General features: G+C 43.9%; 2 protein-coding genes across 3 annotated transcripts in view; one reads left to right on the top strand and one right to left on the bottom strand.

Annotated features, from left to right (window-relative positions):
* The window catches only part of LOC126020739 (farnesyl pyrophosphate synthase-like), a 340,408-nt gene that overhangs the window by 2,052 nt on the left and 316,967 nt on the right, over positions 1–21,389 (top strand). The window lies entirely within an intron of this gene.
* The window catches only part of DAP3 (death associated protein 3), a 49,563-nt gene that overhangs the window by 10,756 nt on the left and 17,418 nt on the right, over positions 1–21,389 (bottom strand). Inside the window, exons 3-4 of the mRNA XM_049782287.1 lie at positions 13,022–13,141; positions 10,928–11,029 (exon numbers count right to left, since the gene is read on the bottom strand). Coding sequence (XP_049638244.1) covers positions 10,928–11,029; positions 13,022–13,141 — 222 coding nt within the window. The remainder of the gene's footprint in view (positions 1–10,927; positions 11,030–13,021; positions 13,142–21,389) is intronic.

Below are 21,389 nucleotides of genomic sequence, written 5' to 3'. Positions count from 1 at the left end.
GGTTCAAAACCCGGCATCCCATATGGTCCCCCAAGCCTGCCAGGAGCGATTTCTGAGCGTAGAGCCAGGAATAACCCAAGTGCCACTGGGTGTGGTTCCCAACCCCCCCAAAAGTGAATGTCACAAGCCTGATGGGTACCCTCTGGCAAGCATCATAACCCTAACTATGCACCTCATGTAAAACTGCTTAGAAGCGGGTCTGGAGTGGTGGTGCAAGTGGTAGATTAATTACTTTGTGGCTATCCTAGGTAGGACCATGGTTCGATCCCTCAACATCCCATATGGTCCCTCAAGCCAGGAGCAACCCCTGAACATCACCGGATGTGGCCCCAAACCAAAAAACAAAACAAGACAACAAGAACAACAACAACAACAAAACTGCTCAGAAGCATGTCATCGAGCACCACTGTAAAAGGACAGAGCTCAATGAGCAGTCATGTGAGCGCCAGGTCTGCTGTGGGGGGCTGGTGAGCATCGCAGCCAGATACATCAGCAGCGAGCAGGGGAATTATTAGGGTATTATTGCTGAGCCTAACTGGTGTGTGTGGGCTGCAGTGCTTGACTTGATGGTTGTGTTCAGACACATCTGTCTGTTCCATTTTTGTTTTGTTTTGTTATGTTATTTTTGGGCCACCTTCGGTGGCGCTCGGGTTACTTCTGGCTCTGCACTCAGAAATCACTCCCAGTGGTTCTCAGTTACATACTGGCCTAGGGCGACCATATGGGATACGAGGGATTGAGCCTGGATTAGCCACTTGCAAGGCAAACTATTGTGCTATTGCTCTGGCTCCACCCCCTTTTTTTAAATTAAAAGTTTAACTTAAACACCGTGGTTATAAAGATGTTCAAAATACAGTTTTTCCTCACAGATAAAAGTTTTTGTTCGGGGCCAGAGAGATAGCATGGAGTTAAGGCATTAGCCGTGCATGCAGAAGGACAGTGGTTCAAATCCTGGCATCCCATATGGTCCCCGGAGCCTGCCAGGAGCGATTTCTGAGCATAGAGCCAGGAGTAACCCCTGAGCGCTGCCAGGTGTGACCCAAAAACCAAAAAATATTTTTTTTGTTCATGACTGACTTAAGAGTCATACAATGTACAACAACCTCCACGGGTAAACATTTCCCGCCACCAATGTCCCAGTTTCCCTCTCACTCTCCTAATACATCTGTGTTTCTATGTTACTCGGACCCTTTAGTGCTAAAGGGGCCACTAGTGCCACACCAGGCCATATTGTGGGGCTCATGCAGTGCTGTGAATGAAACTTGGGCCCTTATGCATACAAAGTACAACCTCCTTTGATCTTTCTCCCTTGCCCTTTTCATTTTATTTATTTATTTGGCCATGCCCTGCAATACACAGGGGTTCCTCCTGGCTCTGAGCTCAGAAATCACTCCTGGTGGCTTGGGGGACCATATGGGATGTCAGGGATTGAACCTAGGTTAGTGGGGTGCAAAGCTAATGCCCCACCCTCTGTGCTATCACTCTAGCTCTGCCTCTTTCATTTAAAAAATATTGATTTTCATTTGTTTCGGGGGCTATGTCCAGCAATACTAAGAAGATAGCATTACAGTGGTTCACGGAACAGCCACTCTGAACAGTGCTTGGGGAACTGTGCTGTGTCAGGGATAGAACTTGTGGCCAGTTCAGAACTGAACCCCCTAAACATCTGCCAAGTATTCACTCCCTCTGAGCATCTTCTCCAGGTACTGGGGGCATCTTTCTCAGAGAAATTCTACCTTGTGGTTCCAATGATGGCTTTGGCTGCTCACATGTACTGAGTATGTCCAGTGGGTTGGTCTAGCCCTGCCCCTGGCCCTGTAAGTGCACCAACACTATTGCTGGGAGTCTGACCCTTGAGGAACATTACAGCTGAAATCTAAGCAAGCACCATAAAGTGACTCTTGATGAGTACACGTGTAAGCAAAACTGAAAATCCACAATCATGACAGCACTGTGACTGCGTAAGTGAGCTCTGCAGCCAAGCATGGGCAGCCCTCTATTTTTCCAACAGCATCAAAGGAAAGTGGTGGAGGCAGGAGACAAAATTCTATGAACAATTTGTTTGAAGAAGGAATTGACAGGCAAGGACAACGTTAAAAGACATGAAAACCTTCAAAATCTCGACAAAGATACTAAAACTGAAATGCCATATTAGGCAATAGAATACTAAAATACACAAACAATGGTGAGGGAGTTGCTTTCACAGAATGGAAATTATGGAAGGAATGTATGAGTAATTCCCTCCAAAGCTCTGGTGGCCAAGTCACTCCAAAAGTAGCATGAAATGGCTAAAGTTAGTCCCACAGTCCTGATGCTGCAGGCTGTTCTGCATTTAAAGAACCATACAAATAATTGCTTCCAGTTGTGTACTATTACCAGACTTAACCAAAACTTAAAAACAACAACAACAACCCTGTTTTTAATTAATACAATTTTTTGATGATTTGGCTGTCTATATTACAGGATTTGCTCCCTTATTCAAACACCGTACTGAGAAGACCATCTAATTTATTGAAGTAAAGCAGAATAAAGAAAAGGGCATTCTCTGACTTTTTTTTTGTTTTTTTTTTTTTGTTTTTGGGTCACACCTGGCGGTGGTCAGGGGTTACTCCTGGATGTCTGCTCAAAAATAGCTCCTGGCAGGCACAGGGGACCATATGGGACACTGGGATTCGAACCAACCACCTTTGGTCCTGGATTGGCTGCTTGCAAGGCAAACACCGCTGTGCTATCTCTCCGGGCCCGCATTCTCTTACTTTGAAGCTAGAAATTATCAGCACAGTCAAGATGGTCTTTCATTAAGAAAGAGTCATTGCTGAGGCTGAAAATAACTCAGCAGGGTTTGGAAATATCAGTTATGCCAATAAACTATACTTACTGTTATCATGGATTATTTCAAGGTTATAAAACAACCAATGATATATTCTGGGACTGAAAATGCAGAATGAACTATTCATGTTTTGCTAAGGCAAATATTACATTCATTCAATTTTTGCATTTTGGGGTGGCAATGCTCAGGATTGAACCTGGGTCAGCTATATGCAAGGCAAGCATATTATCTACCGCATTATCACTCTGGCTCCAAGTTCACCCTAAATAATAGTTTGACTGTCAAGATTTTAAAAATCTGTTGGATAGGGCCGGAGAGACAGCATGGAGTTAAGGCATTTGCCTTTCATGCAGGAGGTCATCGGTTCAAATCCCGACGTCCCATATGGTCCCCTGTGCCTGCCAGGAACGATTTCTGAGCCTGGAGCCAGGAATAAACCCATGAACACTGCCGGGTGTGACCCAAAAACCACAAAAAAATCTGTTGGATAACAGAGTTAATAGTGGGGATTGTTTATTTATTTAAAAGCTGGCCAAGCCTGATGAAACTCAGAAACTGGGGCTGGAGCAATATCACAGTAGGGAGGGCATTTGTCTTGCATGTGGCCGACACAGGTTTGATCCCTGGCATCCCATATGGTCCCCTGAGCCCTGCCAGGAATGATTTCTGAGCAAGCCATGAATACTGCCTGTGTGGCCCAAAGACAAAAGAAACAAACACAATAGAATAAGGAGAAAAATAATTAAGAACCCCTAAAAGAGAAACAAGAGATTTATCAAATAAAACTATAGATTAAAAGGTGATATAGATGACATAGCCTGCATGGAAAAGGCCTCCAGTCAAGAAAACTCTATCCAGTGAGGTTATCATTCAAGTTCAAAGGAGTGTTACAAAGCTTTTCAGATAAATTAATAGCAACCAGCCAGCTATGAAGGAAATATTAAACAGATTGCAAAGGAATATGCTTAAGGGTCACAAACCTGATGGTATTAAGCAGCTACTGAGTTACTTCCAACATGGTACGTGGAGTGTTTTCTGTAGGTGCCAGGGACCATGGTGGCATCAGGGATCAAACCTAGGCTTCCCTAAGCAAGACATGGATACTAGGAGTTTGAGCTATCTACCAGGCCTGGCCCCAAGACTTATTTGCTTTCAGGGCCTGAAAGTATATCAGGGAAGGTACTTGCCTTGCATACGCCCAACCTGGACTTTTTTAATCATTGGCACCATGTTATTACCTGAGCTCAGGAGTAATCCCCTGGGCACAGAACCAGGAATAAACAATAATCACAAGGGCTGAATTGATAGCACAACAAGTATGGCGTTTGCCTTTGCACGTGGCCTACCTGGATTCGATCCTGGGCATCCCATACAATCCCCTGAGCCTGCAAGGAGTGATTTCTGAGCACAAAGCCAGGACTAACCCCTGAGCACTGCCAGGTGTTTTGGCCCAAAAACCAAAACAAAAGAGCAAACAATAATCACAGCTGTATGTGACGCCCAAACCAAATGTCACCTCCACTAGCTTTAAATTTTATATTGGACATAAATGCCTTGCTAATCTCAAGACAAAATAATTAGAAGCAACAAACAAGAAACAAATTGAACCTGACCATTAATTATACAGCTGGCAGATGGTTAAGTACAAGGGAAAAGAAAAGAAGGTCAAAGACACAAAGACAAACTTTTCCCAGATATACAAAATACATCTAAAAATGACAGCGAATTCCTTTATTTCAGTAATTTCACTAAATATAAATGACCTGAACACATCAATTAAAAAATATAGAGTGGGGGGCTGGAGCGATAACACAATGGGTAGGGCATTGCACAAATATTATATTATATTATATTATATATTATATTAGCCTGCCAGAAATAACTCCTAAAAAAAGAAAAAGAAAAAAAAAAAAGAAAAAGAAAAAGAAAAAGAAATAACTCCTGAGTATAGAGCCAGGAGTAAACCCTGAGCACTGCTGGGTGTGGTCCAAAGACACCCAAGCAAATAAATGAAAAAGTATAGAGTGGCTGATCAGGAAACAGCACAGCCATGAGGCTAAAATGAACTTTAATGATTGGAGAGCTTGCCAGGTAAAGCACCAAAAACAAACCACACACACATTAGGCTTTTTCATTTTTTTACTGAAAGTTTTTCCCCAAACAAAAGTCCAGATACAGATGGGTTTACTATGGAATCTTCCCAAACCTCTCAAGATTACTCAGTGAATGGGAGATGGCTGAATGGTGGAGCACTTACCCTTCATGTATAAGACTCTCAGTTACCAAATCAACCCTGTTCATGACACTGCAAGCAACAACAACCAACATTTATAAATAAAGGGAGATGTTGGAGAAAGATTCCAGTGAGTAGGGTGCTTGCCTTGCATGCAGCTGACCCAGGTTCAATCCTTGTCAACCCCTATGATCCCATGAGCCCACCATGAGTAATTTCTGAACGCAAAGCCAAGAAAACACTTGAGCATTGCCAGATGTGACCCCAAACCAAAATAAAGCAAAACAAATAAAAAAAATCAAAGAGACAAAATAAAAAACCAACTCAACCTATCATCCATTTTTTTCAAGTTCTTCCAAAAAAGAAAAAGTAATTCTTCCAGTTTCAAATATTAGCGTGGTACCAAAAATAGAGACATCACAGCAAAAGAAGATTATAAACCAATATCCCTGATGAGATTAAACTTTAACAAAATTGTAGTGATCCAGATTCAACAATACATTAAAAGGATCATATATCAAAAACAAGTGGGATTTATTTCATGGATATAAGAATGGTTCAGCAGATGAAAATATGATAAAATGTATCAAGAAAAGGAAAGGAGCCAGAGCAATAGCATAGTGTGGAGGGCGTTTGCCTTGCACACAGACGACCCAGGTTCAATCCCCGGCATTCCATATGGTCCTTCCGTGCCTGCCAGGAGCGATTTCTGAGTGCAGAGTCAGGAGTAAACCCTGAGCACTGCTGGGTGTGACTCAAAAACAACAAAAAAAAAAAAAAAAAAAAAAAAAAACCCCCGGAAAGATTCTCAGAAGTCTCTGGCAGCCACACCCACCAACCAGAGCCTCCTGCTATGTTTGAGCAAGCAGTCAAGCCAATGCCATAGAATCATCTATCTAGGGGCCGGGAAGGTGGCGCTAGAGGTAAGGTGTCTGCCTTGCAAGCACTAGCGTAGGACGGACCACAGTTCGATCCCCTGGCGTCCCATATGGTCCCCCCAAGCCAGGGGCGATTTCTGAGCGCATAGCCAGGAGTAACCCCTGAGCATCAAACGGGTGTGGCCCCAAAACCAAAAAAAAAAAAAGAAAAAAAAAAAAAAAGAATCATCTATCTAGTCCTCGAAAGGGAGACTCAACTAACTGGAAAAACTTGTGGTCATACTGGCCTCAAAGCTGATCACTCAAAAAAACAAAAAAGTTTAGTTCATTAAGGTACCCCTGAAATTCAGTTGGAACAATGAACACTCACGAATAGCTAAAGTAATACTTGGGAAAAAGAATATGGGAGGCATTACTTTCTCCAATTTTGTTTTTTTGGGGGGTCACAGCCAGCAGTGCTCAGGGGTTACTCCTGGCTCTATGCTCAGAAATCGCTCCTGGCAGGCTCGGGGGACCATATGGGATGCCGGGATTCGAACCACCATCCCAAACCATAAACCAAAAAAAAAAAAAAAAAAAGCCAACCCCAGAATGGGAGACACTATGAGACACTATTCACCCAATATACATCAGACAAGGGACTAATATAAAAAAATATACAAGGTGCTGACAGTACTTAATAAGAAAAAAACATATTAATTCTATCAAAAAATAGGGAGAAGAAATGAACAAACATTTCCTTAAAGAAGAAATACAAATGGCCAAAAGGCACATGAAAAAATGATCCATGTCACTAATCATCAGGGAGATGCAAATCAAAGCAACTATGAGGGATGTGGAGAGAAAGGAACTCTTATTCACTGCTGGTGGAAATGCCATCTAGTCCAGCCTTTATGGAAAACAATATGGAGATTCCTCAAAAAAAAAAAAAAAAAAAAAAAACAAAACTAGAAATTGAGCTCCCAGTTGATACAGCTATTCCAATACTAGGGATATATACAATACAAAAATCCCTTCCTCACACCTATATTCACTGCAGCTCTATTTACAATAGCCAGACTCTGGAAACAACCAAGATGCCCTTCAACAGAGGAATGGCTAAAGAAAATGTGGTAAATATACACAATGAAATATTATGCAGCCATCAGGAAAGATGAAGTCATGAAATTTTCCTATACATAGATGTATGTGGAATCTATTATGCTGAGTGAAATAAGTCAGAGGGAGAGAGATAGATGTAGAATAGTCTCACTCATCTGTGGGTTTGAAGAAAAATTAAAGACATTACTGTAATAAGGCCCAGAGACAATAGAGTTAAGGGCCGGAAGGGCTGGAAGGACTGGCTCACAACAAAGAGTGGAGAACGCTGTTAGGGAAATAACTACACTAACAACTAGCATGGCATTGTTAAAGAATGAGAAAAGTAGAATGCCTGTCGCAAATATAGAAAGGGGGAGGAGAGCATTGATGGTGGGAATATTGCACTGGTGAAGGGGGGGGGTATTCTGTTTATGACTGAAACCCAACCACAAACATGCTTGTAATCATAGTGCTTAAATATTTATATAAAAAATATTCAAATGGGGCCCGGAGAGATAGCACAGTGGTGTTTGCCTTGCAAGCATCCGATCCAGGACCTAAGGTGGTTAGTTCGAATCCTGGTGTCCCATATGGTCCCCCGTGCCTGCCAGGAGCTATTTCTGAGCAGACAGCCAGGAGTAACCCCTGAGCACCGTCAGGTGTGGCCCAAAAACCAAAAAAAAAAAAAAAAAAAAAAAAATTCAAATGGCATTTGTCAAGGACATAAAATGCTACTTAGCTTGTATGAAACCATAACCTCACTGAGTACTGAAAACATTTTTAAGGGCAGTTTTAAAGATAGAAGGCATCATGTTCCCAGACTTTAATTTTTATTTTATAATATTTTGTTTTCTTGGGCCACACCTAGTGCTCAGTGGTTACTCCTGGCTTTATGCTCAAAAATTACTTCTGGCAGGCTCATCAGATCACATGGGATTGAACCCAGATCAGCTGCATGCAAGGCAAACGTCCTACCCACTGTGCTATAGTTCTGGCCCCTGTTTCTAGACTTTAAATTATTCTAAAGCACCACGTAATCAAAACAATATGGCATAAGAGTAAATGTCGATGTTCAGATCAATGGCATAGATCTGACACCCCATAGATAAACCCTCCTGTATGAGGACTACTGAAAATTTATAAATGGAGCTAAGAAAATAAAATGGACAGAGGAAAAATATCTTTAATAAATAGGGTGGTAGGCTGAAGAGATGGCTGAACACATACTTTGAATATCGGAGGCCCCACCACCTCATGGCTTCTCCTAGCACTGTCAGGAAATGACTCTGAACCCGGGGGTGTGAGTAGTTTATGCTACCCAAACCAGAAACAAACAAAATAATGAGATAGGGCTGCCAAGATAGAACAGTGAACAAAGCATTTGCATTGCCCTTAGCCACCCCAAGTTTAATCTCAGTACCACATAGGGTTCTCAGAGCTCCAGCAGGAGAGATCCTTGAGTGCACAACCAGGAGGAAGTTCTGATTATTTCCAGGTGGGGTCCTAAACTCCAAAACAAACAGAAAGAGGGAGGGGTGCTGGAGGAAACTCAGCAGCAGAGCGCTCGCCTGAACCCAGAGAGGCCGCTTGGTTAATCCTGGCACCGTTCCACATGTCTGAGTGAGAGCCCAAAGGCTCTATTGTTGGAATTCCCATTGGGGCATCCAAACGAGCAATTCCTGGTATTCCACAGCCAAGAGTACATAAGCACCACAACTCAAAAGAGCGACCTCCCCCACTCCTGGCAAATACACCCTCCAAAAGGGCAAAACCTCTCATCCAATTAAATGTGTATCTCTGGAAGTTAAAGCATGCTAGCACCAGAAATAACACACGGAGCCCTGGTAAGTCAGTGTCACACTATGATCAAGTGTCTGTCATAACACAACATAGGGAAGGCAAAGGGGAAGACAAAAAAACCTCTTTTGGGCTAGGGATGTATTTCAGTTGTAGAACACAAATCTTAGAAGCTTATGAAACTGGACTTAATTCCCAGGCAAGATCACCACTACTGACACCCACCCACTTCCCAGCAGAAAAATGGCTTGGCTCCTCTACCAAGCTTCAAAAGAAAATAATAGCCACCAACACCTCCCAGGTAGCCAGGTTCAGGCTGATACCTCTGTGACATTCTCAGAAAGGGACAAAGGAGAAAGTGTGGGGCATGACAGATTCCCCTTTCTGCATGAGCTACTGTAGCCCAATGCAACAGCCTTGACCTTCTGACAGAAATGGTGCAGAAATGGCCTCCAAATTTGTTTCAGATATGTAAATCCTAGACTACATGGTTCAAAAGTTACATGATGGGAAAGAAATCTACCATATCTGGTGAGTGAATAGTAACACAGGAGGCTCAACTAGCACTAACCACAGCCCAGTAAGTCCTTAGATAATGATTTTAGTAACACCATGAAAAGATATTCTTTTGATCCTTTGATCCTTTCTTTTTTCTGTGGTTTTGGGACTACACCCGGTGATGCTCAGGGGTTACTCCTGGCTATGTGCTCAGAAATTGCTCCTGGCTTGGGGGACTATATGGGATGCCAGGGGATCGAACCAAGGTCTGTCCTAGGCTAGCGTGGGCAAGGCAGACGCCTTACTGCTGTGCCACTGCTCTGGCACAAATTGATCCTTCTTGATTGAGTGTAGAATCAAATAATTAAAGATGGACCTAGATGGAAGTGGATGCCATCCCAGGCCACGTGGCTCCACAATCCCCATTCAGCTGGCAGGTCCCAGGTTAGATGAACGGCGGAATCAGACTCATCCAGAGACAGGCATCAGGAAGCATCAGCTTTATTCATCCCTATCCACCACATGTGTGTGGCCTACATCATAACCTTTCAAGCATTTCGCCATTCTTAGCTAGCCCTGCATCTTAACTCCTTTCAGCCATCTTCCTATGACCTCCATGCTGGTCAAAGACCAAAAGAGGCAAAGACCCAAAAGCCAGAGAGCCCAGCAGGGCAGAGCACACTAATCCCCTGGCTCAAAGGCTTATCTACCTTTTCCAAGACCCCTCCCAGGAATGGGCGGGGTCTTGCAGGCAAGGTCACACATAATATCTGGTTCCCAAGACCCCTCCCAGAAATGGGTGGGTCTCAGGTAGCTACACCTAAATCCAGGGTGGAGTTACAATTGAGGTTTTATTTTTTATTTTTTATTTTTGGGTCACACCTGGCAGCGCTCAGGGGACCATGTGGGATGCCAGGATTTGAACCACCGACCTTCTGCATGCAAGGCAAATGCCCTACCTCCACGCTATCTCTCTGGTCCCTTGATCGAGGTTTTGATAATTCCATTTGCCTCTATGTTATAACAAACATTATAAAAAATGCATGGGGCCAGAGAGATAGCATGGAGGTAGGGCGTTTGCCTTGCAGGCAACAAGCCGGTGATTTGAATCCCGGCATCCCAGATGGTTCCATGAGCCTGTCAGGAACGATTTCTGAGCGTAGAGCCAGAAGTAACCACTGAGCACTGCCGGGTGTGACCCAAAAATCAAATCAAATAAAAATACACGAAGGCAGGCTAAGTTGGTTAGTGGGAAATTGGGGACACTGGTGAAGGGAAGGTTACATTGGTGGTGGGATTGGTGTTTGAACACTTACTGCCTGAAATAACTGTATTGTGATCAACTTTGCAATACCATCAGTGTTATCATAAAAGTTAGAAAACACATAATCCAAACCATCACTACCTCAGCCACCGATTATTTTCCTGATTGCAAGCAGAAGTTCAGGTTGTTAACCTTAAAGAAGCTTGAGGAGATAAATGCTGGTTTAAAGTAATTATACTAATAGCAGAAGATAAAAAACTGAATTTCATCCCGATTGTGTTTCTGCTCTTTATTCCCGCCCCTCTGCTCTCTCAGTGCTCCCCAAAGCCCTCCCCTGTTTGAAGCACCTGCTTTGCAAAGCGTGGAGGAAGGCCATGGGGAAATACAGTCTTCAGATCCTGGGGGGTGATGCTGTAGTGCTGACCTTCATGCTGTTCCCCATGCTTGGCCTGGGAAAACAAAAGTATAAAGCATTGTAGAATGGGGCCACAGATGAAGCCTTGCAAGTGGCTGACTGATTCAATCCCTGTAGGAGTGATCCTTGAGACTGAGCTCTGAAAACTGGTGGGTATCGCTAATGACAACAACAACAAAATGGACCTGCAAGACTACTGAGAAAACAAAACAAAAACAAACAAACTCATCTTTCAGAGCAGGAAAAAAAAGTAAACTCCCCTGTCTATCTTCATCTTATCTTTTTTCTTTCCAAGTATTACTCAAGAGTAGATGGTTCCGGATTCAGGCTCCACAGTGTTGGGGACTCCTGGGACTACACCAGAAAGATCAAGAACCCATGTAATAATAGACATCAAATTTAGGGCCAAGGTAGGAGTTCTAGCTCTGAATTACCTCTTCAGTTCCTAGCTTTCCTTTCTTATTTTAAACCAGAAATCACTGGAGGTTGTCCCCCAATTCTCAGTGCATATATAGAGCTGGTGTGGGCCTGAACGATGAAGCCAGTTGCTCAGCAACATAAATCCTAGATGTGGAAGTAGCAGTGACAATTCAGGCCATCTGGATGTGCTTCTTCTGCTGTGTATAGAGATGCTCTAATCACGTGACAAGTTCATCTGCATGCCACTGTTTCCATAGAAACCCCAAAGGAATTGACAGATAAAAGGTCTACAATTATAGGGAAAGCTGCAAGACACTTCAATGACTTCATTCACTTGTTCTATTTCATTTTGAGCTTTCAAACTAGGTGAATGCGACAGAAATAAAATGCCCACTGCTTTGATAGGGCTTTGGTAATGAGCTATTTTTTTCCCTTCCACATGCCCATATGTGGCGATGGGGAGATATAGAGGATAGTGATTAAAAGCTGTTTGGTTCCTTTCCCATCTATGCACAGACCACACAGATAATTTCATTTATAACAGGAAGTAGCAGTCATGGGAAGAAAAAGGGAAAAAAAAAAAAAAGAAAGACACATTTAGCCTGCTGGACTTGAAGCAGAAAATATAACATTGTCTATTCTGGAATCTTTCCTGGACTTTGTTGACAAATTTCAGTTTAAGTAACCGTAACAAACTCAGTTATTAGTTAAACCATTAAATTAAATCAAATCCATTAGAAAGGTGAAACACAGTACCAGATTATTAGGAAACCTTTTTTTTTTTTTTTGCTTTTGAATATCCACTCTTTTATGAAATAATAGGCAAGTAATTTCCTTCTTTTCTGGAGGAGTCAGAGTTTCGGCCATACCCAGCAAAGCTCTGAGAATCATCTGTGCTGGGAATTGAACTTGAGTGAGTTATATGCAAGATATGCACTTTAATCCCTGTACTGTCTTGATGACCCCTATGTTACTTTCTTGAGGATTATTCATACCAGGGTTGGGTAATCTACGGCTAGCTACCAGATTAAAACCAAACAAAATAACACTATTGAAACACAGCCATGCATGTTTGTTTAAAGTAGGGCTAAATTTCTGTGAGAGGCCACTATGGCTCATAAGCCTAAAAATATCTGGAGCTGAAGACAGCTTAAAGGCCTGGAACACACTCTGCATGCTACAGAATCTGGAATCCATCCCTTATACAGTGTGGTATCCTGAGCAGAACCACCAAAACCAGCAACCCCCAAAATAAAAATAAAGCTGGTTCTTTAAATTTGACCATTAAATGCTCAATTTAACTTGTACGGAAAGGAGGACAATTCACTACATATTTATTGTATAGTCAATCAAACTACTGACCTGAGTTGAGTGCAGAGGAAGGGTATGAGATGAGAGCTGGTGTGGGACTGACCTTCCCAAGTGCATTATGAAACTACAGTACCCAGGGGACGAGAAAGGCCTGGATCCCAGAATGTGGGTTTGGTACACTATCTCTTAATGTGTAAACCTGACCAACTTCCTTCAGATTCCTGATATGTGAAATGACAGCAACACCAAAGATAAGCCCTGGGAAACAAATACACACAACACACTAACTACTTACCGGGTCACTCTCACTGGTTCGAGAAATAGTTTGGGGTCTTTCCACTCGAACCAGGTTGTCCAAAGCAGCAAGATGTTGGGGTGTCTGAGTTCCCGTATGTAAGTAACGTAGAGGGTCCAGCTAGAAAACAGACCATTTTAGTGCTTTGGAACAGTCAGGCTTTTCATACTTACAACACTCAGTTTTCTTTTTCTTTTTGGTCAGACCCGGCAGCGCTTAGGAGTTACTCCTGGCTCTACGCTCAGAAATTGCTCCTGGCGGGCTCGGGGGGAACTATATGGGATGCCGGGATTCTGATGATCTTCTGCATGCAAGGCAAACGCTTTACCTCATGCTATCTCTCCGGCCCCACAACACTCAGTTTTTATTGTTGTTGTTTTTGTGGTGTTAGAGATGGAAACCAGGGTTTCAAGCAGACAAGACAAAGTGCTTTACCGCTGAGCAAAAACATCTGCAGCCCATACAGAAATGAAAAACAATTTTTTTTTGGGCCGTAGCTGCAGGGATTCCTAGCAGTGCTTGCTATCACTGTCAGAAAGGCTCAGAATTTGAACTGAGCTTCCCAAATGCAAAGCACATGGGCTACTTCTCACAACTATACCCTTTTATGAGGAGCCATACCTGGTGGTGCTCTGTAGTTACTTCTGGCTCTGTTCTCAGGGATAACTCCTGGCAGGCTTGGGAGACCATATGAGAAGCTGGGGATCAAACCTGTGTTGGCTGGTGTAAATAAAGGACCCTACTCACTGTATTATTACTCTGGCCCTCACCAATCCTTTTAGTAGCTTAATATCTGAGGTTTTAATCTTTCTGGGTTTTTTGTTCTCTCTCTCTCTCTCTCTCTCTCTCTCTCTCTCTCTCTCTCTCTCTCTCTCTCTCTCTCTCTCTCTCCTCTCTCTCTCTCTCTCTCTCTCTCTCTCTCTCTCTCTCTCTCTCTCTCTCTCTCTCTCTCTCTCTCTCTCTCTCTCTCTCTCTCTCTCTCTCTCTCTCTCTCTCTCTCATCACTCCTAGGATCCTAGGAGTACTCAAGGAACCCTGTGGGGTGCTGCAGGTCAAACTGAGTCAGCTGTGTACATGACAAGACTTAACCACTATACCATCACTGGCTTACCCCAATACTGAAGTTTTATTTATTTTGGTTCACACCCAGCAGCGCTCCGGGGTTACTCCTGGTTCCATGCTCAGAAATCGCTCCTGGCAGGCTCAGGGGACCATATGGGATGCCAGGATTCGAACCACCATGCTTCTGCATGAAAGGCAAACGCCTTACCTCCATGCTATCTTTCCGACCCCGATACTGAAGCTTTAAATTATGCCTACAATGAGGGAAAATACCCTTGGTTTTCTTACATTTGGTTTTATATAAAAGGGAGATCAATCTTAGTAAAATCCCAACACATTACTCATATTTTTAATCTATTCCAACTTGTGTTGTGTTGTCTGAGCTCTGTCCCATATGGAAACAAACAATTCTATTAAAGACTGTTCTGGAGCAGGGAAACTTATTTTTATTGTTTTGTTTTGGCAACATTTGGCAGTACTCAGGCCTTAGTTCTGGCTCTATGTGCAGAGATTCTCCTGGCCCATATGAGAGACTAAAAGTGGTGCTGGGACTGAACCCAAGTTGGCTGCAAGCAAGACAAGTGACCTAGCTGCTAAATTAGCATTTTAGACCCAGGAAACTTACGTTTTGGCCATATCTAGCAGTGCTTAGGGATTACTCCTGGCTCTGCACTCAGGAATTACTCCTGGTAATGTGGTCAGGGGACCACATGGGATACCAGGGTAGGCCACATGCAAGGCAAATGCCCTACCTGCTGTACTATTGCTCTGGCCTTGAAACTTTTCTTTTCTTTTTTTTGGCTTTTGGGCTACACCTGCAGCGCTCAGGGGTTATGCCTGGCTCTATACTCAGAAATTGCTCCTGGCAGGCTTGGGGAACCATACGGGATGCCAAGATTTGAACCCAGGTCCGTCCCGGGTCAGCCGCATGCAAGGCAAACGCCTTACTGCTGTGCTATTGCTCCAGTCCCAGAAACTTCTTTTAATGCTGATTTGCATAGAGACAAATGTTGGCCAGTAGAATATAAATCTCAGATGTCCAGTACTCAGCCACCTCACTGTAAATACTCCTATTTGACATAATCACACTCCCTGCAACACTATTCTGCTGTGTCCTGAAATTAAAGCATGTTTTAATGGAGACTTGTTAAAGAGGGTGTGGTAAACAGCCAGTTAAAGCCCTTTTCTTTATAGGCAACTCAGTGAATGGTACGTAAGAACTTCTCAACCAGGAAGGAAGTGGGGGAGGATGAGAGTTCATCTGAGAAAATGCCAAGTAGAAATGTAAAGATGCTAATGGCTAGGATGGAACTCAGTGAGTGGTAGTATACCTAAAATGCACAAGGCACTGGGTTTTTTTTTTTTTTTTTTTTTTTTTTGGGCCACACCCTGTGACGCTCAGGGGTTACTCCTGGCTATGCACTCAGAAGTTGCTCCTGGCTTCTTGGGGGACCATATGGGACGCCGGGGGATCGAACCGCGGTCCGTCCTAGGCTAGCGCAGGCAAGGCAGGCACCTTACCTCCAGCGCCACCACCCGGCCCCTAGGCACTGGTTTTAATCCCTAGAATTGAAATTGAACACACACACACATACACACACCACACACACAAACACAAACTCGATGGTTCATAAAAATAGTACACAGTAGGGAGGGAGCGTGAGGGTTGGCGCTAGAGGTAGGGCGTCTGCCTTGCAAGCGCTAGCCTAGGACGGGGACCGAGGTTCAATCCTCCTCCGGTGATCCCATATGGTCTCCCCAAGCCAGGAGTGACTTCAGAGCGCATATCCAGTAGTAACCCTAAGCATCAACGGGTGTGGTCCAAAACCAAAACCAAAATAGTACACAGTATATGCCCGGCATGTGACAAACTCCTGATACCATCTATGGCCCCAACACTGCCAAGTATAATCTTGGAGCTCCAAACAATACTGGGATGGCCTGGATAATTCCTGGCACTGAAACTGCACCCATGTCCCAGTCGTTGAGGGGAACCACTTAGATAGCACCCCTCAAATAGGGGAAAAAGGGATGATACAGGGGGTTTAATTGTATGAGCAGACCCTGGATCAATCCCTAGCACCGCATATGACCTCCCAGGCAATGCCAAGAGTGATCAGTAGACGTGTCCTACCCTTCCAAAAAAGGTGAAAAGGGGGTTGCCAGATAAACTAATCTGAAAGCTTCCTTTCTATGAATGCAAGCAGTATGGGGTCTTTTTTTTTTTGGGGAGGGAGAGACCATGGCTGTCACTACTGTTCAGGGCTTACTCCTGGCTCTATGCTCAGGGATCACCTCTGGTGGGCTTGGGGTGCATGCCAGGAATCAAATTTGGGTTGGCTGTGTGGAAGGTAAGTACCCTACTCAGTATACTACTACTCTGGTCCAAATGTGTTTTCTTTCTGTTTCTTCCCCCTCCCACCCCCAAATGTGTTTTATTTCTGTATCTATCCTTATAACAATCATACACATCTTTTATTTTTGCAGGGTGTCAGGAGAGAGGTTTGAGAGACACCCACTAGCGCTCCTGTGTATTCCTCCCGAGTAGTGTTCCATTGTATTAACCGGTTTCCATCCTTGTCAGGATATTTCTTTGCTGATGCTTGTTACTCATTGAATCCAAGTACCTTCCTGGGTATGGTCTTTTGATTCCCAATAAAGCACCGGGGTCTCAGGGAGAAATTGCTTGCAGTTTCAGTTTTTCAATACTGAAGTATCTGCTTGCTGCTTTTAGGGCTAGGAGCAGAAGGCTTGCAGTGGAAGTCCCTGAACCTGTTTTATCTCTTTAACTGTGTGTGGATTAGTTCCTGTGTTGGTATTTCCTTCCAGATCTGTGTCTGCCCAATCCCCTGGGAATGGACCTTCAGTTATCTGCTTCAGTGCTCAGAGGACCATTTGCTGTAGTGTGGTTCAAATCATGGTTAGTCAGATGCTAAGTAGGTGCTGTAACTTGGGGATCTAATCTGAGACTCTACATGCAAAACTTGCATTCAGTTCATTGAATTCTCTTTTTAGCCCTCTAACTTAAAATTTACAGTTTTTTCTTTTTACTTCATGTTTTAGTCCAAAAGATTTATCCTCTCAAATCTTAAAAACTTTATCTTGCCAACTAATCAAAAAAGTATGGGTGGGGGCCAGAGTGATAGCACAATGGTAGGGCATTTGCCTTGCATGCGGCTGAGCTGAGACAAACCTGAGTTCCATCCCCGGATTCTCTATGGTCCCCCGAGCCTGCCAGGAGCAAATTTTAAGCAAAGAGCAAGGAGTAACCCTTGAGTGCTGCCAGGTGTGGCACAAAAACCAAAAACAAACAAAAAGTGTGGATGGGCGCTGTTGAGAAAGTACAGGAGGTAAAGCACTTGCCTTAAATGTAGACAACCCTGGTTCGATCCCACAAACCATATCTGGTTTCCTGAGCACAAAGCCAGGAATAGTTCCTGAGCAAGGATGGGTATTGTCCCCCAAACAAATAAACACAAATAAGTTTAGATAAATCTGCTCAGATATCATAATGAATCTGTTTTAGAGTTCCTCAGAACGCCAATGTGATGACTTCAACATAGATTTCTATTCTCATTCCTTTATTTATGTATTTTTTGGAGCCACAATCGGCAGTGCTCAGGGGCTACTACTAGCTGGGTTCTTGGGAGTCAACCTTGGTGTTATTTGGTCGATCATGTGGTACAGGAGATGAAACTCAGATCTCCTACTTGCAAAGCTGCACTCAGTGAGTTGAGCTCTCTCTATCCAGCCCTTTTATAAACCATAATATTAACTCTACATTGCTACAGTTCTGCTCATTCTATTTCAACCTCTTCCTCTCCCTATTTAAAACTTACTCATTTTTTTAAGGTTTGTCTCAAACATCACATCCTCTCGAAGCACTGCCAGATACCTCCAGTAACAACTCTCTGTTCCTCTGACTTTTTTGGGTATTGATTGGTTACTGAGCATCTATAAGATAATAGACAATGCCTCACATACATTATTAAATTTGTCTTCCACCCCCAATTCCCTTTCCTCTTTGATATTATTCACATGCCTGGTGTTATGGTGCTCATACATTTGGTTGTGGTACTCTTTAGAGGGTATGGTGGTCTCTATATTATGCTCATGGAAGATGCAGTGCTAATTTTTTGGGTTATGGTTCTCTCTAGATATTGCAAATCTTTAACTGAAGTAGCCAGAAAAAGATTTGTGGTGCCAGGGAATCTAAGATAACAGAACTTGGCCAAAGAGATACCTTGACAGGAGCATAAGCAGTGCATATCTGATACTTAGGGTTTTGTTTTTTGTTTTTTGGTCATACCCAGCAGTGCTCAAAGATTACTCCTGGCTCTATGCTCAGAAATCGCCCGTGGCAGGCACAGGGGACCATATGGTATACCGGGATTCGAACCACCGTCCTTCTGCATGAAAGGCAAACGCCTTACCTCCATGCTATCTCTCTGGCTCCTCCCCAAATTTTTTTTTGGTTTTTGGGTCACACCCAGCAGCACTCAGGGGTTACTCTTGGCTCTACACTCAGAAATCACTCCTGGCAGGCTCAGGGGACTATATGGGATGCCGGGATTTGAACCACTGTCCTTTTGCATCTAAGGCAAACGCCCTACTGCTGTGCTATCTTTGCAGCCCCTGATACTTAGGTTTAATCTCTAGCACCAGACAGACATACCCTGGTCTTCAGGAGTGACCTCTCCACTGAGCTAGGAAGAACTCACATTACTTTAAAGTAAAAATCCTAGAAGATGGGGCCGGGCGGTGGCGCTAAAGGTAAGGTGCCTGCCTTGCCTGCGCTAGCCTTGGACGGACCGAACCGCGGTTCGATCCCCCGGTGTTCCATATGGTCCCCCAAGCCAGGAGCAACTTCTGAGCACATAGCCAGGAGTAACCCCTGAGCGTCAAATGGGTGTGGCCCAAAAACCAAAAAAAAAAAAAAAAAAAATCCTAGAAGATGGGGCCGGAGAGATAGCATGGAGGTAAGGCATTTGCCTTGAATGCAGAAGGATGGTGGTTCGAATCCTGGCATCCCATATGGTCCCCCAAACCTGCCAGAAGCAATTTCTGAGTGCAGAGGCAGGAGTAAACGCTGAGCGCTGCCAGGTGTGACACAAAAACAAAAAACAAAAACAAAAAACAAACAAAAAAAAAGTCCTAGAAGATAGGCAGTGTATGATGCTGTTTTCTGAAGAGAAACCAAAGTTCAGAAAAGTTAAGTATAGGTAGTGAAACCAGAATCCACATACAAATTTGACCCACACATTTCTATTTTCTTATTAATTCTCATAATTTTGGGGGCCTCCAAAAAATGTTGTACTGAGGGGTCCCTCCCTGAAATAGTCTGGTAGGAGGTAAAACCTACTAATGCTATTGGCATTAGTAGTTGGACCCAGTTATACTGGGAAAACTGGAGTGCAGGGTTTCAGGAATATATTTCTGCATGTAAGAGAAAAAAGAAAATCAGATTTTATTAATCTTGCTTTTGATTTTGGGGTCACACCAGAGGTGTTCATGGGCTACTTGGAAGTTAAGGGAGTTAACTACTTCTTGGTAGTGTTCATGGGTCTATGTGGTTGTGGGGATCAACCCTGGGGACTCCCACATGCAAAGCATGCTCTCTGATTTTCTGAGCTATCTCCCCAAGTCAACTACAAACTATTTTGCTAACAGAGTATGGCATGGATTGGAGAGAAAGTACAAAGAGTACATGCCTTGTGCATGGCCGACCACAGTTACATCCTCACTGTCTATGGTTCTCGAGACCACTAGGAATGAGAGGAGGAGTCCCTGAGCTCTGGAGAAGTGTCAGGTTTCTCCTGAGTCCAGAGCTAGGAGTAGTTTCTGAGTTTCAAAGGATATGACCAAACAACCCAACCATCCTCTAAATAACCAAAAATACAACAATAAAAAAACAAAAATGAGGTGTGGTTCTATCTCCGGTACCAAATATTCCCATGAGCACCACCAGGAATACAGAAATAGTAGCACTAGCATTTTCTGGGTGTGATCCCAAAACAAGATATAAACAAACAAAAAGGGCTGGGGGTGTGGCTCATCACTAAAACTCAAGGCCTTGCACAAATGAGAAAAAAGTGGCAGTCACTGGGGCTGGAGAGATAACATGGAGGTAGGGCGTTTGCCTTGCATGCAAAAAGACAGTGGTTCGAATCCCGGCATCCCATATGGTCCCCCGAGCCTGCCAGGAGCGATTTCTGAGCATAGAGCCAGGAGTAACCCCTGAGCCCTGCTGAGTGTGATCCAAAACCAAAACCAAACAAAAAAAGTGGCAGTCTAAAGATATTTAGTGCCACTAGGTGGTGCTATTTTTACAAAAATTCCAGGACTAGTAAAGGCTTTTTGCAACCAAGGAAGAGTAAGCAAAATGGATTCCTTCCTTATTACAGCATTATATACAGCATCCACCCAGTTAGTCTCTTGTTCACAGGGAAAACAACCATACGCACAATGGCTTTCCCACAGTTCGAGAATGAACATCACAGCAGGCAGTTCCTGAAAGAACAACATTTCTGAGCCAATTACGAGAGGCTCCCAATTCCTCTGGCCTTCTGTCCCCTTTCAGAAAAAAGAAAACCACTAGGCGCTCCCTTGGAAATCTGCCTTCTTGAAGCAAACCACAGAAAGTGGCTCCTGATGGCACAGGAAGCCACCACTGCCCTCTGTGATGCAGAAACCACCCACCATGGGTTTTTCACCTACTCTGGGACATGGCTCCACCCTGGTTTATAAAAAGCAGCCCAGGAGATGAGGGATGGCTCGGAGGGTGGGATGCTCTGCACGTGGGAACCTCATGTGGAGAGGAGGGAGGCAGGGGGGTTGAATGAGTTGTTCCCTGGCACTGCACAGTACTGGGCTCAGCCCAGGCACTGCTTGGAAAAACCCCTCAAAACAGAAGGGGAAAACACTGCTTTCCCCACTTATCCTTTCCCCCTGGCCCCCAGCTTCATATGCTATTGGGGAAGGAAAGCACGTTTTAGGTTTTTTCTTTGGTTTTGGGACACACCTATTGGACTTGAGACCATAGGGTTGTGGAGGATTCAACTGGGTTGGCTGTGTGCATGTTAAACCCATTTCTTTGTTGATCCTTACATTTCTTACATTTCTTTTCTTTTCTTCTTCCTCCCTCTCTCCCTCCCTCCCTGCCTTCCTTCCGGTTTTGGGCCACACCTGGCAGCACTCAGGGCTGGCTCCTGAGAGCTCTCAGCACTCACTCCTGGCTCTGTGCTCAGAAATCGTTCCAATAAGGCTCAGGGGATGATATGGGATGCCAGGAACCAAATAGGCCACG

The sequence above is a fragment of the Suncus etruscus genome, chromosome 10, assembly GCF_024139225.1.
Source record: "Suncus etruscus isolate mSunEtr1 chromosome 10, mSunEtr1.pri.cur, whole genome shotgun sequence".
NCBI classification, from domain to species: domain Eukaryota; kingdom Metazoa; phylum Chordata; class Mammalia; order Eulipotyphla; family Soricidae; genus Suncus; species Suncus etruscus.
Note: the sequence above shows the minus strand (reverse complement) of the source record. Positions and strands in the feature narration are given on the sequence as shown.